Source organism: Oryctolagus cuniculus, chromosome 1 (genome assembly GCF_051225735.1).
Source record: "Oryctolagus cuniculus isolate XC-2025 breed Fujian yellow rabbit chromosome 1, ASM5122573v1, whole genome shotgun sequence".
Lineage (NCBI taxonomy): Eukaryota > Metazoa > Chordata > Mammalia > Lagomorpha > Leporidae > Oryctolagus > Oryctolagus cuniculus.
In genome coordinates, this window is record NC_142867.1 from 215,286,253 (window position 1) to 215,309,797 (window position 23,545).

General features: G+C 45.7%; 1 protein-coding gene and 1 long non-coding RNA gene across 2 annotated transcripts; one reads left to right on the forward strand and one right to left on the reverse strand.

Moving 5' to 3' along the window:
- The first annotated feature begins 1,827 nt into the window (after positions 1 to 1,827).
- ZNF483 (zinc finger protein 483) lies at positions 1,828 to 16,345 on the forward strand. The gene is made up of 6 exons (XM_008254691.5): positions 1,828 to 1,959; positions 4,737 to 5,268; positions 7,644 to 7,714; positions 10,495 to 10,621; positions 11,001 to 11,096; positions 14,760 to 16,345. The coding sequence occupies exons 2-6, from the start codon at positions 4,890 to 4,892 to the stop codon at positions 16,301 to 16,303; spliced, it is 2,217 nt and encodes a 738-aa protein (XP_008252913.3). The 5' UTR covers positions 1,828 to 1,959; positions 4,737 to 4,889; the 3' UTR covers positions 16,304 to 16,345.
- On the reverse strand, positions 11,293 to 15,305 carry LOC149128858 (uncharacterized). The gene is made up of 3 exons (XR_016211381.1): positions 15,218 to 15,305; positions 12,179 to 12,238; positions 11,293 to 11,522 (listed from the first exon to the last, which is right to left on the reverse strand). It is a non-coding gene; the product is annotated as an uncharacterized LOC149128858 (long non-coding RNA).
- Positions 16,346 to 23,545: the final 7,200 nt, after the last annotated feature.

The window sequence follows — 23,545 nt, forward strand, 5'->3', positions numbered from 1 at the left end:
GAGCTGGATCAGAAGTGGAGCAGCTGGGTCTTGAATCAGTGCCCATATGGGATGCCGGCGCTTCAGGCCAGGGTATTTTTTTTTTTTTTTTGGACAGGCAGAGTGGACAGTGAGAGAGAGAGACAGAGAGAAAGGTCTTCCTTTTGCCGTTGGTTCACCCTCCAATGGCCGCCGCGGCCAGCGCGCTGCGGCCGGGGCGCTGCGGCCGGCGCACTGCGCTGATCAGATGGCAGGAGCCAGAAGCCAGGTGCTTTTCCTGGTCTCCCATGGGGTGCAGGGCCCAAGCACCTGGGCCATCCTCCACTGCACTCCCTGGCCACAGCAGAGAGCTGGCCTAGAAGAGGGGCAACCGGGACAGAATCCGGTGCCCCAACCGGGACTAGAACCTGGGGTGCTGGCGCCGCAGGCGGAGGATTAGCCTAGTGAGCCGCGGCGCCCATCTCAGGCCAGGGTATTAACCCACTGTGCCACAGCGCCGACCCCTGGGATATTTCTTTAAAGGGCGGGGGGCGGGGGGGAGAAAGGTTATTTATTGGATCATTTATTTTTATTTGAAAGGCAGAGAGAGACCTCACATGCTATCCAAAGCCCACCACAGCACAGACTGTGCCAGGCCAAAGCCAGGAGCCTGGAACTCAATCAAGGTCTTCCACATGGGTGGCAGGTACCCAGTTACTTGAGCCACCCGCCACGCATGCTGCCGCCTAGAGCGTGCATTGTCAAGAAGCTGGAGTGGAGAGCGGAATCAGGGTTGGAACGCAGGCACCCGGATATGGGATGCAGGCATCCCAAGCGGGATCTTGACTCCTGTAGCAAACCCAGCCACGTTGTTTCCTTGACTGCCAGGCGGAGCTGCTGCCTCGGCTTGCCTTGCTACCTCTAAGAGGAACTCGGGGACCCGCTGTGGTTTTTTTGTTAAAATTTTTTTTTTAATTTTTAAATTTTATGTGAAAGGCAGAGTTATTAGAGAGAGGGAGAGGCAGAGTGATCTTCCATCCACTGGCTCGTTCCTCAAATGGCCGCAAGGGCACCCACCGAAAACCGGTGCTCCTCGGGGCTGCTGGCGCTGCAGATGCCTGCCTAACCCGCTGCACCGCAAAGCCTGCCCGCCAGCGCCCGCTGAGCTGAGCTAGCCCCTTCTGAAGTCTCAAGGCCTTGACTCCCCCTGCTCCTTCAGTCTGGAATGTCTCGGCTTCCCAGCTTCACGCCCCAAGAGTCACGCCGTCCTGAGGCCCCGTCAAAAAAATCCCCCAGAGCTCCACAGTCCTCTTCTTGCTGTCCCCCATCCCTGCCCCGAAATCCAGGCAAGCACTCATTTCTGTTTTCAACAAGTATCTGTTGAGTGCCTGCGGTGTGCCAGGTGCTGTTTCCAAGCCTGGCGATACATCATAAAACAATCCAGATGAAATCCTTATCTTTGTGGCATTAATAGTCTAGGGGGAAAGACAGTCACTAAGCAGTGACCAAGGAAAAACAAGATATTGCAACCATCCCGGCGAGGCATGAGGGTGGACCATGGTGGACGGAGTGGAAGTCGGCGTTTGCACTGATTATATCGCAAGCACACTACACCGCTAATGGGCGGCTGCACGGATCTCTCCACCTTGCGTTGCAGGGAATGGCAGAGGGACAGCGAAGGTTCGAGGTTACCCAGGAGAGTGAACTGCACGGATCTGAAAATCTAAGCGGGCTCGGGGCCTCCAGGCCTCTGGCGCAGCAATAATTCTGCAGCCAAGCCCACCAGCCGCTGCCCGGCAACCGTGCTCCCCACGCCGGGAGGGAGCCTATGGAAAACGCAGGACTCGGGCACAGCGCGGCGAGCGCATCCCGGGAATGGTAGTTCGGCGCCTGTGCGCAGGCGCAGCCGATCTCGGCGGCTTGCGCGCGCAGCGCTGCCGGGACCCCGCTTCTGGAAGCTCATTGCGGTGGCGCGGCTGCTGGCTGCGGATGCTGGTGCAGGTATCGGTCGTCCCAGACCCCCAGGTTTGGGTGGCGCAGCCGGGGCGCCGGCGCTCAGCGCGCCCCTGGTGCGGGATGGGGGCTGAGCGCAGAGCCGGTCGTGCGAGGCAACGGCGGCGGCGGCGGCGGTGGGAGGTGTGGCCCCCGCTGCGGGACCGAGCTCTCCCTGCCTCCCGCCGTGGCTCCCTGCTCTCGGGGCTCGCCACTTCGGCGCTCTTTTGGGCGGGATCGTTCCTCGCTGCGTGTTGGAAGGGGTGTGTGTGACCGTCCTGTTTTTGCGCTGATGTTTCGCAGCATCCCTGGCTTCGTCTCCTTGGAGACTAGTAGCTCCCTGTTTCCCGGGTCGTGATCCCCCAAACATGTGTGCGGGCTTGGCCAGATAACCCCTTTGGGGCACGAGCGCCCTCTCCCATTCTGCCTCGGGTTGGGAACCTCTGCCTGCGTCACATTTTCTCCGAGCCTGGGAGACAGAGGCTAGCGTCTTAGTCACCACGGAGCCCCAGGTACCCAGCACGGCGCCAGGTCCCTGGTGGCCGCCAGATATTTAGTAGAGGAGCATATGACGTCATGCATGCTGTGTGCCTGGCTCCGTGCTGGGAGATGGGGAATTATCAGTACGTGATTGGCAGTGTCAATCAAGGAGCGAGACCCTGCTGATCTGTGCGCGCGCCTGTCCCCGCAGTGCCCCATTCGCAGCTCATTGTGGATGCTCAGTCATTTGTAGAATGAGTGACTGAATGCCTGCAACACAGGGCAGGCCGTGTGCAAAGGAGCTCTTTGGGATCAAAGAGAGCTGCAGACAAGAAGTGACAGTTGAAAGGAGTCAAGTTTTAAAGAATGCATAGAAGTTTGGTAGGAGAGGGAGAGGAGGCGGCATTCCCAGGAGAGAGAATGGCCCTGGCGCACAGGCCCCGCGCCTATAGAGAGTGTGGGAACCGGGGGGTGGTGTCAATCAGGTAGCCAGGGCTCGGAGGTGAGGGTGTCCGGCCAGTGTCTCCAGATCACCAGGCGGGGGGCCTCTGCACCCGCTTTCCTCTACAGGGCTGGGGGGTGGCGGGCAGTGAGGGATGCTAAGCAGGCAAGTGGTGGGATTTTTTTTTTTTTTTCCACATTACAAGGAATCCTTTCACTGCAGCCTGAGGCCCCAGTGAAGCCTGCAGCCCAGCAGCCTCTGTGGCCCATGCTGTTGAGCTTCTTGTGGGGGGAGAACAAAACTCCACAGAACGTGCCTGTTTGTGATGTGCAGAGTAGCGAGGGGAGGAAACCTGGTAGTCGGATGTGCTATCGCGCTTCTGCGTTGAGCCACAGATGGGAACTGTGTGGCTGTTCCCCCAGGGCAGGGTTTTCAAATGGGTTTGTGCTCGCAATTGTGGTGATGGCTCTTCCTCTTCCCTGGTCCCTTCTGGGGGTCTGCAGCTTCCCCCCCCCCCCCACCGACTGCCTCACACATTTCTGTGGACTCTAACCTGCATCCTTCCTTCCTTCCTTCCTTCCTTCCTTCCTTCCTTCCTTCCTTCCTTCCTTCCTTCTTTTTAATTTGTCCTGTCACGTCTTCAGATCATTCTAATCATTTGTGGACCTACTCATGTATATTGACAAGTGTAAATTATGATTTCTGCAAAAAAATCTATTTAATGTGAAGTTGTTCCATCTGATGGCTGAAGATAGCAGCAGGTGTTTTTCATCTGTTGGTTTATTGCCTTTGGATTTTTTATGTAGTGACCCCCCAAAACCCCCATCCCTGTCTTTGAGATTTTCTGGTACGGTTCTGGAGGTTTCAAAGGAAATAAATGTTTCATAGGAGAAAAAAGGGGGTTTCTGCCTGGATCTCTTATAATAGTCTTTTTTTTTTTAAGATTTATTTGAATAGGCAGAGTTACAGAGGGGAGGTGGGGAGAAAGAGACAGAGATCTTTTATCTACTGGTTCATTCCTCAGATGACCACAATTCCTAGGGCTAGGCCAGGCTGAACCCAGGAGTGTGGCGCTCCATCCTGGTCTCCCGTGTGGGTGGCAGGGACCCACACACTTGGGCCATCTTCTGCTGCTTTCCCAGGCACATTAGCAGGGAGCTGGATTGGGAGGAGGGCAGCTGGGACTTGAACCGGTGCCCGTATGGGTTGCTGATATATCAGGCAGCTGCTTCACCTGCTGCACCACAACAGTGGCCTCAGTAAGGAGTCTTCTCATGGGTGTTGCTTGGGAGGAGCAGTGGTCAGTCTGAAGTGACTGTTCCCGTGAAGGGTTCCTTTAATTATCCTTGGATAACTCCTCGGCTTTTGATCTATAAGGAAAATTGTCCTGTTAGTTACAATGTTATAGGGATATATGAACACATGTACTTGGAGATATAACTACATATATATTTTAAAGATTTTTATTTATTTGAAAAGCAGAGTTACAGAGAGGGAGAGATAGAGACAGAGAGATCCTCCATCTGCTGGTTCACTCCCCAAAGGGCTTCAATGGCAGGGGCAGGGCCAGACTGAAGCCAAGAGCCTCTTCCAGGTCTCCCATGTGGGTGCAGGGGCCTAAGCACTGAGATCATCTTCTGCTGCTTTCTCAGGAGTATTAGCAGGAAGCTGGATCACAAGTGGAGCAGCTGGGACTCCAACTGCACTCAGTTGGGCTGCCAGCGTTGGAGGCAGCGGCTTAACCACCTGCACCACAAGGCTGGCCCCTAGATAGAAGTATGTATCTTTAAACCAGGAACAAGGTGTTTAGGATACAGAACAATTTGTTTTCACTTAGTTCGTGTTTTCTCTTTCTTCCTGACAGCTTCTGCAAGACTATAAACCGATCGCAGGAGCCCTTGTGTGCAGTGCCTGTTGGTGGACAGTACCGGCGCTCCATCTAGCCAGAGTCTAAGGGGGACTGTATTCCTGGACTCCCACTTGGGCCACAGTGCCAGCTGCCGTGCCCTTGAACAAGATGACAGCCGTCTCCCCAGACCCTCAAACCACGGCCTCCGGTACACACAACAAGGTCCTAAGCATGGATCCCACTCGGGGTCAAGAAGCTCTCTTAAGAGGAGACGCAGAGTCTTTCAGACAGAGGTTCAGGTGGTTTTGTTACTCGGAAGCAGCCGGACCCAGGAAGGCCTTGAGTCAGCTCTGGGAGCTCTGCACTCAGTGGCTGAGACCAGACATCCACACGAAAGAAGAGATCTTAGGGCTTCTGGTGTTTGAGCAGTTCCTGACTGTCTTGCCGGGGGAGATGAGGATCTGGGTAAAGTCACAGCATCCTGGGAGTAGTGAGGAGGTGGTGACCCTCATAGAGGATTTGACCCAAGCGCTGGAAGAAAAGAAAGGTGAGGTTTGCGGAGGGAGGGAGGGAGGGAGGAGGTGGGAGAAACGCAAGAGAAAGCAATTTGTTGTTAAAGAGGACTCTTAGGCTTTGGGCCTGGGACTGAATTTGAATCAGCCCACACAGTCAACTGTGATCTTGGCGAGCTCTCTAACCTAGAAGAAGTGTCAGATTTTGATGGGTCAGAGGGGGTACCTTTTTTTCTATAGTTCTGCCAATCAGAGAAAATGTACACAAAAAATCTTTGTGTCTTTCCCTCGCTCTTTGGAGGAAGTTATCTGGGAAGGTGATTGGAGCAGGAGCGGTTCACCTGCTGGTCCCCAGCCTCCAGCTCTGGGGTGTGTACTCACACGGTGCTGGAGCAGGGCTCTCCGGTATCCGATGAAGGAAATGTTTTGTACCTCAGGTTCAACACATGAAAGGCAGGCAGTGCAAATAGATAACTGAGTATTTCATGAAATTTGCATTTTAAATCTCTACATGGAACCAGCAGGCCCTATGTGTTGTCATACAGTTCCATGGCCCCAGTGGAGGAACAGCTGAGTTGTTTTTGACAATTACATTATCGTGAATATTATATAGATAGTAGAAACTCTGAACTGACCATAATGATAGCATTATAAAATGTTGATGTAAGCACTTATAGGATTGATAGCCCCTGGAGGGAATGAGGTCAGCTTTTAGAAAAATCCTGAAATCTGTTACAGAGACTCCCTCCAGGTATTTGGAACATGTCATTTACCCCAGGGCAGATGGATAGGGAAGCAGTGTGCCACCTCCAAAGACTTCATCTGTGACCTCACAGATAATCGGTGTGTCTGAAATTGTAGTTTCCCACCCCCTGATTTGCCTGTCACAACAACCTAGCGCTTTTCTCCAATCAGGGCCACTGTGTAGAGACCCAGAAATAAAGAATTGGTTGGTAGCATTCTGCAGCGTGGAGCAGTTTCATGGAATGAATGCTTCTTTTCTCTTTGGTTACTTGGTTTTAATTTTTTATTTAATTTTTACTCATCTTACTGACAGTCTAATCAAGAAAGCAGCCTAAAATCCTCTTGACAAGAAGATAGAGAAGGATTTAAAAAGAAAAATAGTTTTCCCTGCTTTGTAAAAGAGCTGTTGACATCTGGGCGAGGATTCTCACCGGGCTGAGTTTATGTGAGTCCAGGTTCTTGAAAATCTGCTGGCAGGTGCGCAGGTGGAGTCGGATTTGAGACCTGCTGGGTGCTGCCATTCAGCAAGCGGTGTTGAGTGAGTGACTCTTAACTCACAGGACCATGAAGAAAACAAATTACTAGATAAAAGGATTATGCTGGTCCACCTTAATACAGCTTATAAACTAGAAATGCTTAAAAACTTATTATTGTGCAAATTAAATGTGTTTAAACTGAGGGTTTATGGAAGGCAGGGCACCAGTGCATTTTTTTTTTAACAGGGTAAGGAAAAGGCAAAGGCCTGAGTTTTGATAGGAAACTTTGTGACCAGTCCCTGAGCAGTGGTGTCTTTTTGTTAAACTATTTGGCCTTTTGTGCCTGTCTGCAACCTTAAGACAGCCTTTTTGTTATTTATAACAAGTCTGTTGCAGTCACACCTGAGTTTGTTAATGAGGAGATTTTTTGGGAAGTCTCTGGATTGCCACAAGGTGTGGGGGCTGGGGGGCTGGGGAGCCATCCTGTTGCTTACTCACCTCTGGGAGGGAGGAAGGGGGTTGCAGGATGAGCTGATCACCGGTTGCCTGAATCAGCTATGCCGGGTATGAAGCCGCATTTTAAAAAGAAAATAACAAATAAAGGGTTCAGGGAGCTTCCGGGTAGCAGAAGACGGGGACGTTCCTGGAGGATGGTGCACCTGCTGAGGGCGCCGGTCCTGCATCCCTGCACCCTGCCACGTGCCTTGCTCTGTCCCTGTCTCTCCAGCCGGATCCTTTAAAATATTCTTGGTAAGAAACTGATAAACGGAAGTCAGATATTCCCTGGTTCTAGCAAATTGTTCAGACCCGAGGAGGGAGGCGTGGGAACCCTGATTTCTGGTGAGCTGGCTGGAAGCTTTGGAGACCTGGCATTCTGACTGTTGTCTGAGGGCAGCCTTGGGACCGAGCCCTCAACCTGTGAGACCGGAAGCTCCCTCTAGGGAGAGTGCATCCCGCTCACTCGCTGAATTAGAGAGCCCCTGGCTGCTGTCCAGTGGAGAATCTAGAGCGGGATTCCCCGCTTGGCCTGTGAGGGAGGACCCCAACATTTGGGGACCCAGAGGACTTCTGTGTGTGGCAGAAACAGACTTGGGCTTTGTCCTGTTAACCTCATTAATATTCATAAGGGGTCCCCCTCCCCCCAAAAAGAATCCATCTGAAAGACCAGACTCTTTCTCCCTGCTTCGCAGACCCCATCTCTCAAGATGCTGCTGCTGGCCGAGAGGAGACCTCAGAAGATAAAACAGTTGCTGAGTCACAGGCAAGTTGCCTTCTTCCTTGACCTTGCTGGTTACGTGAACACTGAACCGGGCTCTTACTGAGCATGGAAGGGTAAAAGTCATCAAAGGACATACGGCTCCTTTCTCACATGCTGTTTATTTCACTTCACAAATACGTCACAACTCTGACTCCAAAGAAAACCATTTATGGAAATCTAACAATCGCCCCTGATAAAATTAGTCAGGTGGAAATGGAGTAAATTGCATTTCCTTAGTGTGATAAGGAATATCTCCAGTTAGTGCTGGAAGATAAAAAAGCATTCCTTAAAATGCCTGTAAAAGGTTAAGACACAGCTATTACTGTCTTCTGAATAGTCTAACCAGTACTGTAAGGGAACAGAGCTGTCAGTATTGATATATAAGAAGCAAATGCATATAATATGATTGTTCATTATGGGACACTCACAGAACCTATTGAGTGTATACCAAAGCTTGCAGAATAGCTGGGAAGTGCAGCTGCTTACAAATCCTATATACCAATAATTACCAGTTAGGGAAAAAATTCTTATTCCTAACAGTGAGTGATGGTACTCTGCTGAGCCAATAATGACTCCCAACAGTATGTCTCTTTCCTAACCCCGGAACCTGTGAACGCTGCTTTCTTTGGAAGAGGGAACTTTTTGCCAGTGTGATTAAAGGCTTTAAGGGGCAGGCATTGGCCTAGCGATTGAGCTGATGTCCATTAGGACACCCAATTCCAGTTCCTGATTCCCAGCTTCCTGCTGATGCTGACCCCGAGAGGCAGCAGAGCTGGCTCAGGTATTTGGGTCCCTGCCGCCCATGAGGGAAACAAGGATAGAGCTCCCACTGCAGGCTTCAGCCCAGCCCAGTCCCAGCCATTGTGGGCAACTGGGGAGTGACCCTTGCAGGTGGGAGCACGTTCTCTGTCTTTTTGCCTCAGAACATTTTTCGAAAGAATTTTTAAAAATATTTATTTATTTATTTGAGAGGCAGAATTACAGACAGAGAGATGTCTTCCATCTGCTGATTGACTTCCCAAATGGCCACAATGGCTGGAACTGGGCTAAACCAAAGCCAGGAGCCAGGAGCTTCTTCCAGGTCTCCCAGGTGGGTGCAGGGGCCCAAGCACTTGGGCCATCCTCTGCTGCTTTCCCAGGCCATCAGCAGGGAGCTGTATCAGAAGTGGAGCAGCCAGGACTGGAATCAACGCCCATAGCGGATGCCTGTGTTGCAGACAGAGGCTTAACATGCTATACAACAGTGCCGACCCCTTGGAAGGACTTTAACATGAAGAAGTTACATGGACTATGTGGGTAGACCTTAAATGCCATCCCAGGTAATGTGATTAGGGAGGCAGAGAGAGAGGAACACACAAAGAGAAGAGGGCGATGAGAAGAGGGTGACGGCAGCAGCCGGGGCACCCCACAATGCTGGCAGCCAGCAGAAGCTAAGAGGGCCGCGGAATGGAGTCTCTCCCAGACCTCTGAAGGGAACGCAGCCCTACCAGCCCCTTGAGGGGTTCTGGCCTCCAGAACTGTCAATCAACTTGTTAAGCCCCAACTTATGATAGCTTGTTACAGGGCCCATAGGAAGCTCTCCCAAATGCGGGCGGCCACTGTGCTGTACTGCCTCAAAACTCCCTGCAGATGGCGCTGTAGAAAGTATTGATTGAGTCACATACTTGTTTGTAACTGGAGCAATTTGCCAAGTGTGTGTATGATACTGAACCTGTTTTCTTTGATTGTAATAGAAAATAATTGCTGTGCATTACCTGGAAGTTAAATTTTGAGAGGTAGCTGCTGATATTATTGTTTTGTGTTATTATCTATGCTAGGCTTGCCATGGCTTCTGCAAATTTGGGTTTGGGGATATAATTGAATATTTTTATTTTCCTCCTAGAAATCAGTGTGTTTAGGGTGAACTTGATCAGTGTTGAGTATTTTAGAGGATTCTTATGTACTGAATAACACCAGAAACTGATTGGCGAAAGCAGAGTTTATGTAGAATCCTTGTTCTGTAGCTCTTGCAACCATAGCTTGCTATAGCATTCTCTATCTTTTTTTAAGGTTTATTTTGTTTGATTTGAAAGGCAGAATTAGAAAGAAAGATAAAGGGAGAGACAGACAGAGAGAGAGAGAGAGAGAGAGAGATCTTCCATCTGCTGGTTCACTCTCCAAATAGCCGCAACAGCTGGAGCTGGGCCAATCCGAAGCCAGGAGCTTCTTCTGTGCCTTCCACATTGGGTGCAGGGGCCCAAAGACTAGGGTGATCTGCTGCTTTCCCAGGCCAAAAGCAGAAAAGTGGATTGGAAGTAGAGCAGCCAGGACTTGAACCTGTGCCCATATGGGATGCTGGCGCTGCAGGCAATGGCTTTACCTACTGCACCACAGTACTGGCCCCTGGAATACTATCAAAGTGGTTATTTTGGGGGCACGTGTTTGGGCAAATAGTTAAGAAATTGGTTGGAACTCGTACGTACCATATTGGAATGCCTGGGTTTGAGTCCTGGTTCCACGCCTGATTCTGGCTTCCTACTAATGTGCTTCTTGCTAGTGCAGTGGAGGCTGCAGTAGTTCTGTGCCTGCTACTCACAAGGGAGACCTGGACTGAGTTCTTGGCTTTAGCCTGGCCCTGCCTTGGCATTTGGGGAGTGAACCAGCAGATCCAGTGGCTCTCTCTTTGCCTTGCAAATACATTTTTTTTTTAAAAAAAGCAAAGATATTATTTTCTATCCTTCTCTGAATCTTTTGGGTCTACTTGGGAATGCCGCAATGAAAAAGGATTGTGTCTGGTGCTGTAGGAACCCATAACTTTCAAGGACGTGGCCGTGAGCTTTTCCAGAGGCGAGTGGAAGAAGCTGGAGCCTTTTCAGAGAGAGCTGTACAAGGAGGTGCTGCTGGAGAACCTCAGGGACCTGGAATTCCTGGGTAAAAGTCATCTTCGTGATCTGTCACCTCAGCGGAGTCCTTCGATCCCCTATTTATTACTGCAAGATAAGTGCTCTGTGAAGTACTTCCATTTGTTGTGGCTGCCCACCCAAAGGTTACTGATGTGACCTATCTGAAAAATGCTTCCTACCAACTTACTATTCTGCAGCATGTGTACACGTTGTGCATTGGCAATGTGGAGCATCATTTTGCTATGATCAATATCATGCCTTCCCCCATTTGCTCCTTGAATTCTAGGATTGATGTCTGTGTATGTGATGATATCTTTCATCTTCCCTGGAAAACCAGAGGCTGTGTGTGTCTGCTGGGATGTCTTTGTGCATCAACAGCCACTTTCCATTCTTTTCTCCATGAGCAGGCTCTCCGGTTTCCAAAATAGAGTTGGTTTCCCAGCTAAAGTGGGTTGAGTTGCCGAGGCAGCTGGAAAAAGAAATCTCAAAAGGCTCCAGACCAGGTGAGTTGGTGAAAGGTGGACAAGGAGGTGAAAAGAGGTGGCTACCAAGGGGGTTGGGAAGAGTCTTTGAAGTGCTGGGTGTGTCAGATGCTGTAATACAGAGGTCATTGGAATAGAGACCTTGCCTTCTTGGGATGTTCATGTTAACAGGGAAGACTACTGGTTGGGATCCCCTGAGAAGTAGATACCGACATGATTTTCAGCCATGCAAAAGATTTATTGGGAGGAATATGGGAGCTGGAAGAAATGGGGGAGGCTGTCCTGTGCACATCTTGCCTCTGGATGAGGGCAAGATGGAAGGAAGGTTGTAGAGGCTTTAAGTGAAGTGCACTTCTAAGAAAGTGTAGGGCAGGCCAGAAAGGAGCCCTGGGCCGGCTCACCTGTCAGAAGAGTCCTGGGTCGCAGACAAGTCCTGCCTGAGTCTCCCTGGATGAATATGGAAACCAAAAATGTTAGTAATTGATGCACACCGTAATAATGGCACAGATAAGGAGCTGTGGGAGTGTGGCAGTCCCTGGCTTAACCATGGTTTGACTTACGCTTTGTTTGACTTAACAGCGTTGGGCAAGTGATACACATAGAGCATGAACTGCACATTGAATTTTGAGTTTTGATCTCTTCCTGGGCTGGTGATAGGTGGTGCTATCCTCTCAGCGCTGGGCAGTGCAACGAGCCACACTCTCTATCACTGGTACGCTCTCAAGGAGAAATGACCCGGACTCACCTGTGTCCTGTGTGGCCAAGCTAGGGTGTTCAAGAGATCAGATGTACTGAATATGTTTTTGATTGAATGATATTTTTAACTTAGAGTAAGTATATGGGGTTGTAACCCAAATCAAGGCACATCTGTTTATAGGCACAAGGATGCACTTAGCATTTGATTTGAGTCTTGGACAAGTAAGAATATGCCCGTGGGCAGCATATATAGTAATTCTAATGTTGTTAAAGTGGGAAAAATATGCATGGAAAAGTAGCATTGAAGGATAGCGCACATTACATGTGAACTTTATGAAACCTCCTTGTAAGTGTCCATGTGTAAATATATAGATACATCTGGGGTTTAAGACTTGAAAAATACTTACGTTAACACCGGTTATCTTTGAGGAACAGGATCTATTTTTCTTTCTCCTTCCCAGTATCTCCTTAAAATTTAATAATAAATTATTAAATTTATATTTTAAAAATAATAGATTATGAACTTTATCAATGTCTTTATTTTAAAAGAGAAAAAGAATAATCCACTGGGCTCTCCTCCATCTTCTAAACCATTCATTTTAGCCCATCTATCAGCTGTTTTTTGTATAATTACATAAATAAATGTACAAGTAATATTTTGAAGAGTAATTCAAAAAAATAGATTCTATTTTTTATTTTTTTAAAAGGTTTATTTATTTGTTTGAGAGGCAGAGTTACAGACAGAGAGAGAGGGCGAACCAAAGACAGAGGTCTTCCATCCACTGGTTCACTCCCCAAATGGCTGCAATGGCCAGAGCTGGGCTGATCCGAAGCCAGGACCCAAGAGCTTGTTCTGGGTCTCTCACATGGGTGCAGGGGCCCAAGGACTTGGGCCATCCTCCACTGCTCTCCCAGGTGCATTAGCAGGTAGCTGGATCAGAAGTAGAGCAGCCAGGATTCAAAGCAGTGCCCATAGGGGGTGCTGGCACTGCAGATGGTGGCTTTACCTGCTACGTCACAGAGCTGGCCCCCAAAAATGAATTCTAAAAGTGTTTTTGAGTAATTCTAGCAACAGTGGTGGTGTAAACTTATGTCCCTCCCCAAGATGCTTATGTGAAAGAAGCATGCTATAAATGTACAACTTGTTTAAAGAATCATTTACAACAAACTGGAGGGAAGTTTTTCACAGACAAAACAGTCAATAGCCATAATTTATAAAAAAAAAAAAAAAAAAAACTCATACAAATCAGTAAGGAATACTAAGAATGTTAGGGAAAATGGGCAAAGTACTTGAATAGATAAATGGAAAAATTAAACATTTAAATAGTTTGTGGACATGAAAAAAACTTCACTAATAAACAGTGAAGTGCACATTTAAAGCAACAGTGCTGTTGGTTATGAATCAAATTTGTAGACTTCAACATCATTTGATCAGTGGTTTCTCAGGTACTTTTTTTTTTTAATATTTATTTATTTATTTGAAAGGTAGAGTTACAGAGAGGAGAGGCACAGAGGGAGAGAGAGAAGTCTCCTATCTGCTAGTTTACTCCCCAGATGGCCGCAACAGCTGGAGCTGAGCCAATCCAAAGCCAGGAGCCAGGGGCTTCTTCTGGGTCTCCCTTGTGGGTGCATGGGCCCAAGTACTTGGCCATCTTCTACTGTTTTCCCAGGCCATAGCAGAGAGCTGGATTGGAAGTGGAACAGCAAGGACTCGAACCAGTACCCTGCCGGTGCTGCAGGCGGTGGCTTTACCTGCTGCGCCACAGTGCCAGTGCCCTGTCAGGTGCTTTTGTTCCATATATAGCATGAGAAGTTAGTGGAACTTTCTACCTTTGGCTCAGTAAGACTCTTCTGAGGAAATTTTAATTATTTGAAATACAGTCAATGAGGGAAGCACTAAACCATACATCTACACGATGGGTTATCATGCAATTGATTAAAATCATTTTTATGAAGAATTATCAGTGAGGTGGAAAATGATTATAAACATTTTACACATACACTTTTTCTATTCTAAACTACTTAGAAACATTTTTAGAGGAAAGTACCATTTTGTGATAATAAGATTTGGAATGATTTTTGTATTTTATAGTTGTCTATTAAAAATTAATTTTATATAAGTGACAAGGTGACCTTCAGATTAAAAGCCAGGATGAGTGATGTGGCTAATAAATGCTTTCAAAATTCTGGAAAGAGCACAGTCAGAGAAGAGTGTGGTATTGGAGAGAGATTGTAGAACTTGAAGCCCAAGCCTGTCACACTTATACTGGTGTATGATAATGAGGGTGCCTTGGGATTTTAGTCTAGGGAGTAGGAAGTACTACAGCCGAAAGAATGGGATGGAAATTTCTGTGGGAGATAGGGTATTTGTAAGGTTGATAGAGCCCAATTGTGATACCTTTTGAAAGTCTTGCATACATGATATTGGGTATTTACAATGTGATTAGTGTTTTCTATAAAGTTAGTGGTATTTCTCTTTTTTGAGGAGGGGAAATATGGTATTGGGCTCAGGGCTGACGCTGCAGCACAGCTGTGGTACGGGCATCCCATATGGGCGCTGGTTCAAATCCCTACTGCTCCACTTCCGATCCAGCTCCCTGCTAATGTGTCTGGGAAAGCAGTGAAGGATAACCCAGGTCTCTGGACCCTTGCACCCACGTGGGAGACCCCCAAAAAGCTCCAGGCTCCTCCCTTCATCCTGGCACAGCCCTGGCCATTGCATCCATTTAGAGAGTGAACTAGTGGATGGAAGATCTCTCTGTGTCTCTTCTTCTCCCTCTCTGTAACTTGGACTTTCAAATAAATAAATACATCTTATTTTAAAAAACAAAAATATGGTATAGGACTGAAAAGGATGCCTGTACTGCATCCCATGTTCTATTGTATGGAATAATGTCCAGACATTACTGCCTGTACTCCTGTTTCCTTCCAGAGAACAGCAGCTTCTTTCCCATAAACAGAAAATGTTCTGTTTGTTTTTCCTTCTAGGGTGTGAGCCCAGCAGTGAGTCCCCGGAGGTATCTGATGTTCTGATGGAAGAACTGACTGTAGATCAGATAATAGAAAGTGGCTTCAGGGACGGCGGGCGTGACTTGACGGCAGAATTCCAGAAACGTTATGGCAGCTCAGACAAGGATCAAGCATCTTCCAAAAGAAAAGCCGCACAAAAGAAAAATAGGAGAGGCAGAAAGGGTGACGACTCAGACAAGAGCCCCTGCGGGAACACCTTGAAACGGACTTTGGAAATCATTAAGCACCTGAGAGTCTACTTGAAGAAGAAGTCTCGGAAGGCCAGCGAAGGCAAGAAGCCCTTCAGCTTCCACTCCGACCTCGTCCTGAGTCGCAAAGAACATGCTGGAGAAAAGTCGCGCAAGCACAGGGAAGGCGGGCAGGGCGGAAGTCGCGCCTCCTCTCTTACGGAACATCAGAAACGGCAGAAAATTTACCTGGGGACCAAGTCCCGGAAGTGTAATCTGTGTGGGATAGCCTTCACCCAAAGCGCGTCCCGTTCCGAGAGAAGAAGCTCTTGTATCTGTGAAAAATGTCGGAAAGCGTTACATCCAGATACAGCGCTGAATAAGAAGGAAGGAACCGAGAAGGCAAAGAACACTCACCAGTGTAGTAAGTGTGGAAAAACCTTCGTGCACCGTGCCTTGCTCCCCAAGAACCACTCCCCGAGAATCCCCCCTGCAGAAAAGTCTTATTTGTGTAAGGAATGTAGAAAAGCTGACAGCGATAGCTCATCGCCCGCACCATCTGCTCCCAGCGAAGACAAACCATTCAAATGCGATGACTGTGGAAAAGGTTTCACCCTCACTGCCCACCTCATTAAACATCAGAGAATTCACACGGGAGAGAAACCCTATAAATGTAAAGACTGTGGCAGGCCCTTTAGTGATAGCTCATCTCTTATTCAACATCAGCGGATTCACACCGGGGAAAAACCCTACAAATGTAACGATTGTGGAAAATCTTTCAGTCACAGCTCATCCCTTTCTAAACATCAGAGAATCCATACTGGAGAGAAGCCCTACAAGTGTGATGAGTGTGGCAAAGCCTTTAGACAGAATTCTTGCCTCACCCGGCATCAGAGGATTCATACTGGAGAGAAGCCCTATTTGTGTAATGACTGTGGGATGACTTTTAGCCATTTTACCTCTGTCATTTATCATCAAAGACTTCATGCGGGAGAAAAACCCTACAAGTGCAGCCAGTGTGAGAAGGCCTTCCCCACCCACTCCCTGCTTAGCCGTCATCAGAGAATTCACACTGGCGTCAAACCTTATAAGTGCAAAGAATGCGGGAAATCCTTCAGCCAGAGTTCCTCTCTCAATGAACATTACCGAGTTCACACCGGAGAGAAGCCCTACGAGTGTGACTTCTGTGGAGCCACCTTCAGTCGCAGCTCAATCCTCGTGGAACACGTGAAAATCCATACCAGGACCAAAGACTACGAGTGCACGAAATGCGACAAGATATTTAAGAGTAATTCGGGCCTGATCAGACACCGGGTGTTTCATGCTTCAGATTAATTCTGAGAATGTCATACTGTAGGGGTGAGGTGGGGGTGGGGGGGGTGGGGGTTGAGTCCAAATTGCTCCTTATGAAAAACCTGAGACGGAAAGCACCGTGACATGGATCAGGAGCTGCTATGTTGTTGCGTGGGCAGCTAGGGAAAAGTATTCTTTGCCCTGTCTATCCCTCTTATTTTCATGGATGTCACTAGGATCAGGAAAGCTGCGTGGAAAGTACAGAAATTAGTATGTGATGTGAGATGATTCTAAGAGGCCAAACGGATCTCAAAAGCTCTTTATTCCTCAGATTAATTCCTTCTCCTAATTCCCCTTCCTCTGCCCTGCGATATGATGGAAACAGACCCTGATTATACTCAGAATCACCCACATTCTGCCCCAAGTTTGCTGAGCCACCTTGGAGCTCTTTGGACAGATCATTTGGCCTTTCTGAATTGTGGTTTCTTGACCAGTAGAATGAAGGGGTGGCACTAACAATGGCTAAGTTTTCTTTTTGGTCTCTGATATTCTCTGAAGTGGTAGAAATAAGCTAAGCGTTTTGAATTCACTGGAATTTTCTAGTCGATAAAAGTGTTCTTGTTCAGGATGTTGGACTTCTAGATTCTCTAGGACACAGTATACTTTTTGAATCCTTGGTACAGGCATCTCAAGAAGCTGTCAGTGGGAACAGGTCTGGGAAGCTCAGTCAGCTTTGCATTCAGGGTGTGGACAGAGTACCCCAACCTCTTTTTCTTCCGGGCATTGCCTAGAGGAATGGGAATCCAGAGAGTTTACCCCTGAGCCACCTGAGCCATGAGGGTAACAGCCTTAGTAAAATAGACTGGGGGTGGGGAGAGAGAAACATGCCAAATACAGCTGCTCTGCATGGATTTTATTTTACAAAACAGAGTTCTATTTTTACAGTTTTTCATGTAGCAAGTGTAGCTTCCTGCAATTGCAGAGTAAGCATTCTGTGTGGCAGAGGTCACAGGCTGCTGTTAGGTTGAGTAAGATTGGACGTTGTGGCATGGTATAGTTGGTGCAAATGGTTGTGTGTGTGTGTGTGTGTATTTTGTTATCACTACTGAAAAGTTAGGGAATTTAATGTTTAAAAGAAACAGTGCTTTCTTAAAACATTAAAGGCTTACGATGCTGGGCCCCTATTTCTATGGAGCACTCAGCTGGTCCTGAGTGGGGGAGCCACCTTTACATGGGGAATTGCTCATATACAACCCACGTTCCCTTTGTAGACACTGGATAGTAGGATCCACACCATCTGGAGCATTATATCCATTAAAGTCCAAGGTGACCCCATGGATGGAAGTAACATTCAGGGAGAATAGAGAGTTGATATGTACAGAGTAGGTCTTCAGTTGAATTTTCTGTTGTGTTAGAACTCAGAGGAACGGAATGTACGGGTACTGGTGGATTATTCCTGATAAATTTCATTGATAGAATGTGAATAATTTCTAACTGCGAAAGGAACTAAAGACTGAGTGACTTAGGTTTGTGGCTCAGGTCCTAAGGTTCTGGAAGAATCCCTTCATTCAACAGTGGCACAGAAATAAGTTCCTAATGTTGAAATTTAAGGCAGCTCCTATGAGGAGCCACTCCTACATGGGAGCTAAGAGCTCAGTGACCTCTTAGCTTATGGAAAGTGAAGAGACCCTTAATGCTGAACTCAACTCCGGAACGCTGGCTGTGACGTAGTGTGTTTCGGCTTGAAATGCTACCTCTGGATAAGGTTTTTGGCTTCTTGCGGGTACTCTTCCCACTCCCCTACCCCAATTTGCAGTGCAGATACTGGACTGGATCTGCAGAGTTGCTGCTAAATGGACCAACCAAGAACCTTAGCCATGACAGGAATATGGTTTAAGGAAAATCATTCACACTGGCTAAACATATTTTTATTTGAAAATACAACCTGGTTTAAGTTTTTCCTTTTTACCTAAAAGGATGAAATTTTAGAAAGAATTAAAAAACTACGTAGAGCTATTCTCTTGAGAAGAGGCTTGTTATAGGATGTTTAACTGGTTATATTTCCCCATGTTTGTAAGAGGGTGTTTTGTCCCAATATTAGTTGGGGATCTAGAACATAAATTTTATTTTTATAGCTTTATTGAGACATAAGTTATGTATCATAAAAATCATTTCAAATGAGCAATTCAGTGAGTTTTAGTAAATGAGTTGTGTAATCATCACTGTAATCTATTTTTTTTAGCATATTAGCCCAATAACATCCCTCTGCCCATTTACAGTTAACCCTTCCCACCATTAATCAATCCACTTTCTACCTACGGAATTGTCTTTTATGTAAATGACTCATGTGGGTCTTGTGTGTGTCTTTCAGAATATTGTGTTTTTAAGTTCATGCATGTTGAAATATATCAGCATTTCATTGTTTCTTAGTAAGTAGTAGTCTATTGTATGGAGGCTTTGTCCATTTGCTGGTTAAAGGACATTTGTATTCTTTTTCCAGTTTTTGGATATTACAAAGAATGACACTTTGCATATGAGTATGGGGGTGCTTTTGACCATTAGTATGCAGGTTGGTATGGACATGTGTTTTCATTTTGACTATGTTTTCATTTTGACTAGGTAGATCCTTATGAGTATAGTTCCTAGGTCATGTGGTAGATTTTTACTTAATTTTGGAAGCTGCCAACTTGTTTTCCAAGTGACTACATCATTTTACATTCTGCCCCGTAGTGTGTGAGGGTTCCTGTCTGTCCACATCCTCGCCAATCCTTGTGACGACGGTTGTGGATTTTTGAAGTTAGAGCCATCTTCATGGTTGAAGTGGTATTTCTCTCTGCTTTTGACTTGCGTTTCCTTGCTGACTAGTGATGTGAAGTGTCTTTCCTGTGCTCATTACCCATTCATATTCCTTCTTTGAGACATTTCCTTGGAGTGTTTATTCATATCATTTGTCCATTAATAATTGGGTGGTTGCTACTGAGTTGTAGTCCTTCTTACTTGGGATTCAAGTCCTTTACCATGTATGAATTTTCTAAGCTCGTGTTGTAGTTACAGAGCAAACAGCCGAGCTTCAAATATTTGTGAAAAGCTTGGTCTCCATAACTAAATGAATATAATTGCTTGAAGGACATCCAATCTGACTCATCACCCAAATAAATTCACTTTTTAATTAGCCCATCAAAAAACTTAACTCCTTACAAACTTGCTTTTATCAAGCTGTATTTAGCATTCTTTTTCTAAACACAGATGGGAATTAAAACTCAGCCCTATGAGACATTGTGCTTTAAAATGAAGGTCTTGTGTTTTTGTTTTTGTAGATTTCTTTCTTTATTTGAAAGGCAGAGTTACAGAGAAGCAGAGGCAGAGAGAGAGAGGTCTTCCATCTGTTGGTTCACTCCCCAGAGGGCCGCAATGGCCAGAGCTGCACTAGGAGCCAGGAACTTCTAGGTCTTCCACGCGGGTGCAGTGGCCCAAGTACTTGGGCCATCTTCCACTGCTTTCCCAGGCCATAGCAGAGAGCTGGATTGGAATTGGAGTAGCCAGGACTCCAATATGGGATGCCGGCACTACATGCGGAGGCTTTACCCGCTATGCCATAGCACTGGCCATGAAGGTCTTTTTTTTAAAACTTTTGCTTTTAATGAACTTCTATAGAAGAAATTTCTTTCAGGTCACTGGACAAGACAAGGCTTCTGTCAATGAATTCACTTTTATTTGTTTCAGAATTCTTTTGTGATGGGATAAGATACATATAACATAAATTATATTCACCATTTTCACTCCTTTTGGTTTTAAGTTCTGTAGCACTGAGAACATTCATATTTTTGTGCAGTCATCACCACCATGTCCAGAACTCTTCTACCATCTCAAACTACAAGTCTGTACTCAACACCAATTCCTCGTCCTTCTTCCCCAGGCTCCTGGTATCCATCGTTCAACTCTGTCTTGACAGGTTTGACTGTTCTAGGAACCTCACATAAATGGCTTTATGTGATAGTAGTCCTTTTGTTTCTGGCTTAGTTACCACAATATTTGGCAAGCATTTTTTTGGTTTCAAGGAAAACTTGAATTGGATTTTTTTTTTTTAAGTACAGCAAATCCTTGTAAAACTCACTTGTGAGTCATTCAAGTGACATTGGTAAAAAGCACAAGATCATTAAATATATTTTCTTCTATTTCAGAAGTCCATAAACAGGCAAGGATTCTTCTATAGCATTTGCACATATATACTGAAGGATTTAGCATCTGTATCCATGACTCTTGGAGTCTACTTCAGAACGCTGAACGCAAATGTTTACTCAAGTATGTATCGTGGAGTAAAGTAAGGGAAAAGCTATTCTCTTGCTTTACAATTCTGATACAGCTGGTCTTTTGAATTAACATAGCTAGAATCCCATCCTCTTGATAGAAACTCATTTTTTTCTATCTCTAGCTGAAATTCTTTGACAGATGGAAAATTGTCAAAAATGTCATGTTTTTGAAGTTTTAGGCAATGAATTGGCATTTCTTTATGAATTTGGATGTTCTTTGAGACAGACTGTACCCAAAGTTTCCTTGGGCAGTATCTTACATCACACAGTTCATTCAAGCTAAAGAAAAATAATACTTGAAAATTTTCAAATTTTGAATTAATTGATCTTTGATATTAGAAATATATATATGTATATTTTATGAGCAACATGTAATTTGCTCATGTATATTCTGTGAGCAAAGTTATTTAATGGCTTAATTGAAATTTTCAATTTTTGTGAATGTCTTTTCAAGTCTTTTCTTCACAATTTTCTAAATAAATCGTCATTACTTTTTATTATCTCTCTATCTAAGATTCCTCTTTGTGCATGCATGTCAAAGAATCAGGCTGTTACAGCCTGCCAAGTTTATAAACTCACATCCTATTAAAACTTAAGCCATTTTTGTTAGAAATTTAGTTCTCATTTCATATGACTAATTTTGTACACTACTTTTTGACTTTAAACTGTCAGTTACATAAATTTTAAATATTAAATGTTGTCTACTGTATTAACTCTTGGATTCAAACTTTCTTCTGCTGTAATGGATGCTATACTAATAGTCTTTTTCTTTGCTGTACTGTAGTGTTAGCTTCTGTGTCTGTACTGAACTCAGCTGTAGTAGTAAACCTTTGCTTAAAATTTAAGTATTTTCCCATTTTTTACCTAGAAAATGAGTTCATTATAATTAATAAATCTCTCAATTTATAATTATGATTTACATGCGTAACACTGTAACTTGTGCTGTCCACATAAAATATCCAAGTAAACACATTGTGATACTACAACAGTACATTGAAAAAAGTCATCTGAAGGGAATCAGTGCGTTGATACTGACTACAGTGTTGATGTGTTTGTGACACTAGAAATAATGCATGTTCCCTCCAGGCGTCACGGTCCAGTGTCTTGTGCCATGCCATGGTTAATGTGAATTACAGTTCTATCGGGACAATAAAATTGTATTTAATGAAAAATATTTCCTTCTGTTGCTGTGTTGTTTTTTTTTTTTCAAGTTAGAAATGGGGGAAGGCACTATTTGCATTTTCAGTTCTCAGTAGGTGCCATATGAGTATAGACTTAGAGTAAACAGTGCTGGCCTCCGGGAGCTGACCGGATCAGCGTCCCTTAACTCAACAGGTACGTATTTCCCAGCAGCCTTCCAGCATTTTGCTGCTTCACAACATCTTGTAGCTGCTCTGCCATCTGAAACATCCAGAGTCAGGAACCTTGAAGGACGAACTGGAGCATTGTATGGTGTTTTTCAGCACTGGTCTGGCAACAACTTAGAACCGCTGGTGCCAAACCAGGTGCTAGGGTGTCCCAGGGCACTGTAGGGAACTCGGTGGGTCTTCCCAGCATACTTAATTTTGAAGATTACGTAGATGTACCTATTGGGCACTGCAATAACTACTACTAATGGCTTGTTTGGAACGATTTAGCAATTGGAACTGATGGGTATTTCCTTTGGCCTGGGGGTACTGGAAAAATGATAGTAATGCTAAGGAAGTTTGGAAACCACCAAGAACGTTTAGAGGTCACTTCTCTCTCCTCTTGGCCAGAAACCAGTCATGGGGCCCTAAGCTAACTTATGGGGAGGCTGGAAATGCAGTTTTCCCTGTGTTGTGGTGACCAAATAGACTCTGGTCACCATACTCATTCTTCTGCACACAGTACACACTTGAAACTGAAGGAGACATTTCAAAGTCAGAGCTGGTCAGCAACCCCAGCTCTAGGTTTTAGCGTGTCTTGAGTTGGAAGCTTGGAGTGCTCCTGGTACGTGCCTTTGGAACCTTGAGTATCAGTGCCCATTAGTCAGTCTTTCTTGTAGCAATGTAACTTGTCCAGGAAGAGCTGTGGCTTCTTTCTAGAAGGATCTCCTCATTGGCCTGGGGGTAGAAGCCTGGTTGCTTCTTATCTGGAGTAGGTAGAAGAAAGCTGCATGGTAGGGTGGGGGTTACAGTTCATCCCTTGTTACACAGACTTCCACTTACTTGCCTGTTTTTAGTTTTGTACCTCATTTTTACCTCCCTCCAGGCCCAAGGGACCCAAGTGAGCAGCCTTTCAAGTTGTTTTTCAACCTCATTTCGCATGGGGTTGTGGGTGGGTTGATCATCACCTGAGCGACCAGCTAGGAGGGCTCACCACTGCTCTCTTCAATCAGAGATCCCAGCATCTCCTCTCCTTGTAGCCCCTGATTTCTTCACCACCTCCAGTGAGAGAACCTACAGATTTCATCAGGACCCTATCACAACACAACTGTGCTTGTTTTAGAACTCAACTTTTCCATAGTTGGTCTAGTGGGAATCGCTTCACATCACATTCTGCATTCTTTTGACATGACTTCATCATTCACGGAGCATTTTCTTGCTTTCTGCTATAAGATAATGCAGGCTCCTCCTCTTGTGTCTTCCCTTCCCCAGTCCTAGGTAAGGAGCTCTGGTTCCTTTTAGCAGAGAATGGTATGTAAAAGCCATGTTCTGAGATTCATGTGTGCTCATTGCTATTGGGGTGTTATTACTTTCTCTTAGTGAACAGAGTTGGAGATTATGTGTATGCACACACGTACACTTAGGTACATTTATGGCACATGTGTACATATGTATATAGAACACATATACACATTAACATCGACTAGAAAATGAAATTAAAAGACTACTTTGGTGCAAAAATTTTGAAAGCCATCATTATATGAAGGGTTCTCATAAATTCACATAAATACTTCCAATTTCATTCTTAACACCATAAGTTTCTTCCCTTCCCTGACAGAAGAATCTCT